This window comes from Erythrolamprus reginae, chromosome 7 (assembly GCF_031021105.1).
Source record: "Erythrolamprus reginae isolate rEryReg1 chromosome 7, rEryReg1.hap1, whole genome shotgun sequence".
NCBI classification, from domain to species: Eukaryota; Metazoa; Chordata; class Lepidosauria; order Squamata; family Dipsadidae; genus Erythrolamprus; species Erythrolamprus reginae.
This window is the reverse complement of record NC_091956.1, coordinates 29229241-29240259: the sequence shown is the minus strand read 5'-3', so window position 1 is coordinate 29240259 and position 11019 is coordinate 29229241. Positions and strand designations below refer to the sequence as shown.

The window sequence follows — 11019 nt, the reverse complement described above, 5'->3', positions numbered from 1 at the left end:
GCACCTATTTGAAAAGTTATCGTGGTCGGTAAGCCACTCCCATCTAGTCACATGACCTTTAAACCATCTTGGTCACATGATTGTCAAGCCACTCCCACCTGGTAACATGACCATCAAGCCACTTTTAACGGTCACATGGCCATCAAGCCACAGCCACAAAATAAACCACGCCCACAGTGTGGCAGTAAAAACTTTGGCAGCCCAACTTTGGCTACCTTATTTCCTCTGACTCACTTCCAGTGATGACTTTAAATTTCATGAATTACCTGAAGCTGTACATTAATTTGTTCTTGACAGTGAAATTGCTGCTTCCTCCAGAAGTATTTCTACCTCTCAACTTGTTTACTGATGTGCACAACCATCTCTTATGCAGGGCAAGCACAAATGTTTTTCATGATTGTGTTCTTGTGATGGAATTACACTTCTTCCCCCATGGGAATATGGACTACATTCCACCAGGGTTCTATACAGTTGCTTTGCATTTATATTTTCATATTTTCAATAACGTTTGGTAGATATTGCTGCAAACTAGTTAGAAATGCATCCTGTGGAGCAAGGGAAAGTGATTTGGACTGTAAGAGATCTAAATAATCTCAACCCTGTTCCATGTTTCATGATTAACATACATTAAGGATGTAGAAGGATGCAAAACTCCAATATTTTTCATATTTTAAAAAGAACCAGGGAGCAGTATGAATGTTACATATCCTTTTAAAATCGTCCTAGGTCTAATGAAACCATTTTGCAAAACTTAAAAACTTAGAAATATTCGGCTGAATAACCTCTAATCTTGTCACAATCTTTTACAATACTGCACTGTACTGATGTAACAATAAGAAATAAATGGCAATTAAAATGAAACTAAAATAAACAAATAAATTACATGCTACTGGATGACTCAGGCTAGTATTTTTTCTTTTTTCTTTTGAATAAAACTATTCCTGGTATTTTATTTGCTACTTAAAATGTAATGCCAGCTGCACAAGATGCCACAAAGCAAACTGTTTTGCAAATAAACAAACCAACGAGCTACCATATCTGTTTCATTTATTTGGAAGCCAAAATATGCAATTTCCGCCCCCAGAAATATTATGTGATATTTTCAAACAGTGATCTAGAGCCATAAACCTTCATAAATGCAGCATGTAAATAGATACAGCATGTACCAATCATATGAAAATATGTGGTAATGCCCCCTCCAATTAAGTTAGAATTAAAAAAAGAGAGATTAAAGGAGTGGATTGCATACTAAGGTACATTAATCTTGTATGACTCAAATTTTAATAAGAAGGAAATTTAGGTTAATATTTCCTCCATAGTATTCAACACTTTTAAAGTTTTCAACAATGGCTAGGTACGTTCTATAAAAAACCTGTGAAATTACAGATTCAAAAAGGAGTATCTATCAACATTTAGCAATACCACTTAGACTTAGACTGCTTACATGCTGGTTTCTTACATACTTACTTACATACTTAAATACATAAAGAGTCGGCATATTGCCCCTAACAATCTGGGTCCCCATTTTACTGACCTTGGAAATATGGAAGTGAGACCTGAACTGCAATACTGCATTCTAACCACTGCACTACATTATTATGTAAATAATACATAAGTTTGTATTCTATACCTAGTACTTTTTATTTTTGCATGTTTCTTTATTTCCGTCTGTCTGTCTCAAATATGTATCAAATAGAACACAATGTTCAAAGCCAGAACGAAACACATTTGTGGCAACATAGAGAACCATCATATATACCAGTTACTGAGAAAAGTATAAAATATGGTTGTATGGTGGATGAAGGTTGAGATTTTTATTCTCTGTACATGGTTGCCTACCTATCAGAAGAATTATAGGTGCAAACAAAAATAAAAACACACTATTATCTAATTTTATAATAACAAAAAACCCTCTTTGAAATGTCCAATATTCATTTTGACTCCCCAAGCAATGATATAAACTGTTTTTCTTAATTTGTCCCTTTTCTTTGGGACATTATGCATGTGTTTGTGGTTTGTGTATTTTGGTGGCAAAATACACAAACAGAAGCAATTAATGATGGCTTGCTATGCAGGATGATCCTCTTATGTGGTTTAGAAGATCCTTGGAGATCCTGTAATATCTTCCCAGAAACTGTTATGACTTTTTAAAAAAATCTTTTTTATAAAAGAAACTTCAAAAACTCAATTAAATGATAAATTTAACCATGTGAAAGATAATTTTATATAGAAACTGTTGTGGTTGGCTCTGACTCAGCTTCTGCCCCAAGGAATGCGGAGGTGGATGCAGGGGAAACATCAACATGTCATAGGCCTGTTTTATTGCTGACAGAGTCAGGTAGTGCAGTTTCCTCGGACGAAGAAGGTGGGGGTGACTTGGAAGAGGGGGGCTTGGCACACAGCCCAGGAAGCCAATCTCCATTATCTTCGGTTGATTCGGATGAGGAAGTGTTAGACCCACGCAGGCGCAGAATTATGCATAGAAGAGACCAATTGAAGAAATATTACAGGAGATAAGAGAGGCCACCTGTGTTTGGGCGAGGCTCCAGCAATTAGAGCTGCTGATATAAATAGCAACGTGCTGTCTTGGCTGTTGTGGAAGATTATCTGATTGTTGTTTCTTCAGGACCGTGCCTTGCTGTTTCCGGACTTTGTTTGTTGATTTTTCACGACTTTGAAACCAAAGCAAAGTATGCATGTCTGACTTCATGGAAGAAGGAGGGATGTGATGTTTCTTCACAGCTGCTAGCTAAGTACTTAAGGACTGATTAAGGGGATTGTACAGCCTACAAGGTTGTTTTGGGACGAGTGCTCTTTGCAATACAAAAAGGGTGCTTTGTTTCTTTTGAATTTTGTGATAAAGAACATTGTTTTTGACCTTTCAAGTGTGTGTGTGTCTGAAATTTTTACCCTTGAATTTTCGGGAGACTCATACCGTAGAGCCCGGCAGAACAGAAACTAGCATATGAAGCAGTTAAGGAATAGCACTTGATGAAAAGGGTTGTGGATGGAATATAGAAGAATATGAAAATTATTGTAATTAGAATTTTGTTTTGCAGTAAAATCCTCAGTTATATTCCAAGGGCAATTCAAGATGCTGGTCTTAAACCCTAACAAATTATTTGCAGGACTTTGCACCCTGAGAGTATTTATCTATCCCACTAGGTCTGACAATATATATGAACACCAAGTCTCCTCTAACAAATAATACATTATGTTACAAAAGGATATATACAGGGGTGGGCTGCTGCCCGGACCCGGGGATGCAGTGGGGTAGCAAAAATGGAGCTCCACCTCAGAGCACCCAATTTGCACTGAAAGATGTTGAAAGAAAATACAGGGCGTCCTGCATAAGCCACACCCACAGTGTGGTAGTAAAAATTTAGTAGCCCTTCACTGGATATATAGATGCATATTACATACATAGAATAACACATTTATTATTTTTATGGTTCATTGCAGCCAGCCAGATGTTTAGACTGGATTTGGCATTTTTATCTGTCTTATCAAGTCCTTTCCAATCATTGCAAGATGTAAACTGTTCCAAGTAAAGCTGCTTTTTGCAATTGATTGTGATTTGGTTAATGTCAACAGTGTTCCAACGGTATTTCATTTGTTTTGGGATTGCATCAAAGCTCTGACCACTATTGGTCTATATTAAGTTGGACAATCTGTTTGAATTCCAAAGTCCCAGAATTCTTTAGCATCTTTATTTTCCATTATTTTGTCTGTTTTGTGGTCCTACTCATTTTTGTTTGCAGGCAAGTATTTCTTGCGTATATTCCAATGCATAGTTGTTGCTACTTTGTTGTGTCATTTTTTGTAGTCAGTCTTGTGATCTTCTTGCAGCAGCTAATTTGTAGCCCCACTGTTTCTTCAGTTTCTTTGCAGAGGCAGCATTTGCTGTCTTTTGTTGACTTATCAATTCTTAAGGCTTAGTCTGTCTTTATTATAGGTTGTATCTACATCACATATCATATATAAGATTAGAGATCAAGACATAGAAAGATTTATGGCTTGAGAAATGTGACATTTTCTAGCTTTCCAGGTTGTCATAACTTTGGTCATGAAATAAAAAAAGTAGAGGACTACCTGTGTTGATCAAGGCTCTTGAGAGCAGATTATGAAGAAAAACGTTGCCAAGTACATAGAATACAATTAATATGAATCACTATTGATCTGCCACAAATAAATCATGTCCAATTAACCTTATACAGTGGTACCTCTACTTAAGAACTTAATTTGTTCTGTGACCAGGTTCTTAAGTAGAAAAGTTTGTAAGTAGAAGCAATTTTTCCCATAGGAATAGAAACCCAGGGGGGAATGGTAGGAAACTGGCCGGGCCTTCGTGCCGCTCTAACCTTTCCTGGAAATTTTTTCCGGGCTTGGGTTCTTAAGTAGAAAATGGTTCTTAAGAAGAGGCAAAAAAAATCTTGAACACCCGGTTCTAATCTACAAAAGTTCTTAAGTAGAGGTGTTCTTAGGTAGAGGTACCACTGTATCCTTAAATATAGTCAATTACCTAACAAATCAAGAAAATTCATAGATATAGAGCATCAGAATTTCAGCAAAACCTTTATAAAGTATCTCACTGTATTCGTAGAAAAAATGTGAATAACATGATAGATGATATAACAATCACATGTATTCACAGTTGGCTAAAAAGCAACATCAAGAATGGTCCTTAATATTTCCTTTTCTGTTTGGATGGAAAAATGGAGTCACATGGCAGTGGGTTTTTTCCCCTTTGTTTCTGGTGCTGTTCAAACTTTTGTCTTACAACTCATGTGAAAGTTGAGACAACGCTTAAACAATTGGCATGTAAGACAAATCTTGTAACGTTGGCTAATTAATTAAAAAATTACAAGATTAAAAAATAGAATCTCAAGCAAAGGGATGGATGGATGAACGAACGAACGGACGAACTAATGAATGACTGGAGTATATCAAATATGAATGTGAAATAATGCAGTTGGCTAGGAAAAATGCAAGGCACAAATATAGGATGGAGGCACTTGGTCTTTTTTCAGTTTTTCATACTTACAGTCTTACTGATAAATAAGGCATTCACAATTGGACATGAATCATGAGCTGAACTACTTCAAGTGTGACACAACAGTGACACAAATAAAGGCAGATATAGATGTCCCAGACTAATGTTGCAGGATCCAATCTGGGTGGGTCACAAGGACCAGAGGTTTTGTCTTCCAAGCTTTCAGACTCATGCACACACTCTGCTAGAGAGAAGTTCCCTGTAGATCAGGGACTAACTTATTGCCAGTTCGCCTCATACGCCGTGTGGACAGGCAGGAGCTTCACACGTGTGTGCATGCACAGTGCTAAGAGCCCAGCACAGTGCTAAGAGCCCAGTTTTTTGCAGAAGCAAAAAACAGCTTCTATGAGTGCAGAGAAGCAAAAAATAAGGTGGTGTTACCTGTTCTATAGAACCAGCCCGAACCAGCAGGAACCCACCTATGCTGTAGATGGGTTCCAGTTCGGGTCCAAAAGCTCAGAAGACAAAACTTCTGCTCCTGGTGACTGACCCAGTTTGGATCCTGCCACAGAACAGTGACAGTTTGTAAGGAATTGTAAGAATAATTAATTTTCACTTGTTTAAACCAAAAGTGCAAATATACTGAAGTAATTCTATGCCAGAATATTCTCTGTTTTCCCATTTGATGTAGTATAGTAACTAACTAGTTGGTTATATTTTTGCTGGATGGTGAAAAAGTGTCCTCTCCATCGCTTACTTTACACAACCCTAATTAACAACAGAAACCTCTTCCATTCTTAAACAATAATAGATTTCAGCACAATAAAACTGGATTGAAAATGTTCTCTTTACAAAATGAATAGTGTTAGGCCAATGATGTGGTAAAGCAGATTGACTTTAGAAAAACATTTGACTCTAGTAAGCAATTAGCTTGGATGTTTAAAACTGCAAATTGAATTTTTTAATTAGCCTCGCAATCTTACCTAATAACAATTGAGCACATGAAGATTTTCCAATAGTTATATGCATTTAATAAAATCAAAGCCATTGCTGAAAATCACATTAAAGTATATGGAAATGCAAATGTTATTGCTTGGTGGGCTGCTTTTTCATCTAATTCAACTTATTCCAATATTGCTTAATACAAGAATGCTAAGAGTATCTATTGCCTTAGCTCTATAAGAAATATTACAACACTCTGAATAAAAGATGGTTACAAGAGTCTTTATTTTGTAAACTATACATGAACATAAAAAGAAAAACGGTATTTTAATGTTACATAAGATAATCATTAAATTTAATATTAAATCTATTTAATCAAATGCAAAGAAATTTTATTTCAATTAATTTCAGATTAAAAATTAGGTAAAATGGTAATGTAGAGTTGAAATTAAACAACTGCTTGCATAATTACACAGAGTTTTTCAATTTCATTATGGCATGAAGCCATAATTTGATATGAATGCAGGTAGTGGAATTTCAAAACATTTACACAATTAACATGCTAACATAAATAGAGTGATTAAAATAATTTTGTCTATAGTCAAATTGTGAATGCAACTCTATTTAAGAATTGTAATGCATTCTATATGGTAATTATGTAAAAATTGGGGCAGAGGAGAAAAAAAAATATTCTCCATAACAATAGCAGCACTTATAGTGATATAAAATTTGGAATTTGGAAATGCTTGGCTACTGCCTCATAATTTTATTTCAGTATGCATGCTATAAATCTTTCTATTACTATTTTGCAAGGCACCTTACAATAGCTCCTCTAAAGTTTTGAACTAATAGCAAAAAGGGATAAATTAGAAGAGAAATGTTTAGGACCATTTCAAAATGAAAAAGCCATAGTTAAAAAAACAATTACCCAGACATCATCATAATGTCATCGTTATCAGTTACAGTAACACAGAAACATAACTTTTATGAAAGTTTTACTCAGGACAGGAAAAAGGAAAAATTATATGTTTGTTGGAACTGACTGAATTTATTTCTAGTTGATTTCAGAAAGGCTAAACAGATTGGTTAATTTTTGAAAGGGGGAAATACTATGGCAATATATTAGATTTAAAAATCAAAAAGTTCCATTTTGTTTTCCCTAAACAACATGGGCACCGTCAATATAGTTACTAGGAGTCAAGTTTTAGAGCAAGGGTTGGCAGCTATTGCCCTTTTATGGCATCTGGAGATCAACTCCAAGAATTCCTGAACCAACCATGCTGGCTCAGGAATTCTGCTACTTGAAGTCCACGAGTCATAAAGAGGCCAGAGTTCCCCACCCCTGCTTTACAGAATGAACGTGTATCATTTCAAGATCCTAGTAATTTGGAAGTTGAAAACATAACGGTTCAAAACAGAAAAAGAGTAACTGGCACTTTGTGTCCTCTTATAGATTCTCTGCTACTCTAATATACTAAGCTGATGACATGTTAAAAATTTCTCTCTTGCTCATGCACGTTCCCTGTGATCTACATCATGACAGAGCTGCTTTATAATGGAGCACTGGTCTGCTGGAAGTGTGCCTTTACGTACAGATTCTGAAGCAGCGTTTGTCCTTAAAGTTATATTGGGGTTTGCTTGTTTTTCACTACCTCACACATTTCAAATATCTATTTTTTCCCCCTTCAGGCTACCCTCCAGTGCATTTTCTTCTGCTGGGTGGCATATAAAAACAACACATAATGTAATGATTTCCATTTAAACGAAGAATGTCCAGTTGCAGTGTTTCAAATAATCATACAAAATATACATGTAGATTTGATTCCATTTGACCTTTGAAGGTAGAAGAATTTTCCGGGGTAGCATCTTGTAAATTTTAGAGACAAATTAGTCACGGCTAAAAAAATCAAATGTATCCCCCGTGGTCATCATCATCACCCTCGTCTTCATCTTCATCATCATTTTCTATTTCATCTTCATCATTCATGATATCATCATCCTCATCATCTGTCCATTCACGGAAATCACCACTGGCGAAATCCCCTGATGTCTCTGAATCTACATAGTGAAGAAGAAAATATATAAATATGTAACACACACACACACATACACATACCCCAGGGGTGAAATTCAGCAGGTCCTGGAGAACCAGTAGTGGAAATTATGAGTAATTCGGAGAACTGGCAAATACCACCTCTGAGTGGGGTTGGAATGGAGATTTTGCAATATCCTTCCCCCAGGAGTGGGGTGGGAACAGAGATTTTGCAATATCCTTCCCCTGCCCACAGAACCAGTAGGGAAAAATTTTATTCTTGACCATTTTTGGCTTCCAAATAATCTTCAAGGGCAATCCCATGTACAGCCTGTTGATGTAATCCAATTTTGTGATTACGGTACGAATGACCTTCTGATAGATCTGACAGACAGTACTTTGAAGAATTTTAAGTGTTTGTACAAATCTGTTCAATAAGTTACTTTTTAAAAAAACTGCATTACTTTTGGAATGCACCCTGTATCTGTTGAACCGAACTATACTGAAATGAAGTACCACAATCCCTCCTCAATCAATTTATTAGAACTCATTTGAATTCTGAATAGCTTTATGATGGTATTAACTACCTAGAGAAGAAAAGCATGATTTGCTGATTGGCTATTCTACCCTTACATCTTTATTTTTTCCAGTTAATTCTCTCTAGCAATATAACAGAACTTTAATCAGGGGCCCCAGAGCTTGTATAGGGCTCTAATGCTAAACCTATGGTGTGCATGTCAGAGGTGGCACAGAGAGCCACTTCTGTGGGCACATGCACCGTTACCAGCTGATTTTCTGGTTTATGGTGCACACATGAGCACTGGCCAACTGGTCTTTGCACACAATGGAGCTCCAGAAACCTGAAGAACAGCTGGCTGGTGCACATGTACGTGCTGGAAACCTGAAGACCTGTTGGAAACTGGAAGACCAACGCATGTGCACCGGCCAGCTGGTCTTTGGGTTTCTGGCGCACATGCATTCCAGTTTGGGCACTCTGTGTTGAAAAGAGTGGTATAGGGTCTCTATTGTGCACAGAATGCCATTTACATGGCAGCCTAAGATTGTTGTATTTGAACAATATATTCCCATCAATCTTTTCTCTGGAGGGTTAAATATGACAAAAAAATAATTTGGCAAACAAAGCATATGTTTTTTCCCCAATTAATTAGACAACAGATTTGTATAAAGCATCTTGTACTTTAAGTAGAAGAGAAACTTATTAAAATTATGGTTAATTATTATAAGCATAAAGCAACAGCCTCTTCTGAAGGCAAGCAAAAATAGGTGATATGAACTGCGCTGAATGATTTAATGAGTCTATAATTATGATAGCATTAATTGCAATCTATTCATAAAACCCATTCAACACAATATTCTTTAATTAGTTCATTATTTATACGAAAGTTTAATGGTCCAAGATGAAGATTAAGATAAATGAAATGTGTTGGTCTGATGTCTTCTTTGAATGTGATGTGTATATTACTTGAGGCATATGCACAATTCTCACCCCCCAAATCATTTCCAAATTACTATCCAAATCAGACTTTCCCAATGTCATATCTGTCTAAAGTGATAGAAATAGAAGTTATAGCAAATATACTGTATGTGGATACCCTCAAATTGGGAAATTAGTTTAGATTAAAAACTTTCAAAATTAGCTATTGCAATGCTGGAGTTGGCACACAGTTATAATGGGTCGGGAAATGGACATTTTGGATACTTACCACAATCTGCAGCACCGTGTGTTCGGGATCCTGACACCTCATTGCCATATCTGTCAACACACCAGCATTGACCTGCAGTTCCATGACACTGAGTTGGTTTATAGTAGCCATCTTCATCACATAAAGGAATATACTGCCCTGAATAAGAAGACAAAAAAACATAAATATTTTGCGGCTTTTACATTGTGACTCCAATGAAGGATCTTGCAAAGCAGCTTATAGCATTTAGAGGATATTTACTTTAGTATAAGCACTCTTTATTCTGAATTTCTTTTAAATATCAAGTCAATGTGCCTTGAATGAGTTTGGTTGCTATGTAAAAAAAAAAAAAGGAAAAAAAAAGGGGGGAAAAAAGGAAAAACTGGCACAATTTAGGAATAATAAAGGAGACTACAACTCACTCCAGAGTATGTAGAGTTGATTATTGAAAAGTAAGCAGCCATCTTGACAATTGGAAAATTAATGCAAGATAAAATATTGGAATAATCATATTAAGGAATGTCTGAATGGTCCGTATTCATTCATTCATTCATTCATTCATTCATTCATTCATTCATTCATTCATTCATTCATTCATTTATTGGATTTCTATGCCTCTTTTCTCCAAAGACTTGGGGTGTCTTACAACATATAATAAAAAAACAATAAAATACAATGACAAATCCAGTTAATTAACTGGATAAGTAACCTAAAATCGCTAATATTTTAAAATTCAATTGTACACATTCAAACCTTAGCCATACATAACATTCATCGGCCAGGGGGCCTAAGATCTAATTGTCCCAAGCCTGGCGACATAAATGAGTCTTAAGACATTAAAGCTTCAAAAACTAACATACAACTTACCTAGAAATTTCTTTCCCCCCGGCTGTTTGTGAATGTTGCTGAGCAACGACTGGCAAGGTGGATCTAGAATAACATCAGGCATGTTAAAATTTAGCCAAGTATGACAACTGAAGAAAGTCTTGCTCAATTTACAAGTTTTTTTTCAAATATTTAAAATGTTTGATTGTCATTTTAACTTCCAGAAGATAGTCACTAAACTTGGTTTGCAAACCACTTTTCTAGACTACACTAATGATGTGTTGTGATTCTGCCTCTCTGTATAAAGATGTACAGTGAAACATCATTCGACAACCTTGCCCAGTTTGGGTTTTTCCATACATATTGATAGATTTGGATCCGCTGGACTGAAAAAGATTCTTTTAAACAAAAGTATGACAATTACAAGATTGCCCTGCTATTCACATATCAGTTCTGATAATTAAATATATATGCCATTATTATTAATAAAAAATATCATCTAGTAGTTCTAACTTCTTTGAATT

At 35.9% G+C, this 11019-nt stretch overlaps 1 protein-coding gene across 2 annotated transcripts in view; it reads right to left on the bottom strand.

Annotated features, from left to right (window-relative positions):
* Window positions 1-6196: 6196 nt before the first annotated feature.
* Window positions 6197-11019, bottom strand: part of SPOCK3 (SPARC (osteonectin), cwcv and kazal like domains proteoglycan 3) — a 176484-nt gene continuing 171661 nt past the window's right edge. For both annotated transcript variants that reach the window (XM_070757254.1, XM_070757255.1), the window contains 3 exons: window positions 10538-10600; window positions 9692-9829; window positions 6197-7993 (listed from right to left, as the gene is read on the bottom strand). In XM_070757254.1, the coding sequence (XP_070613355.1) occupies window positions 7842-7993; window positions 9692-9829; window positions 10538-10600 (353 nt within the window). In that variant the 3' untranslated portion in view covers window positions 6197-7841. The remainder of the gene's footprint in view (window positions 7994-9691; window positions 9830-10537; window positions 10601-11019) is intronic.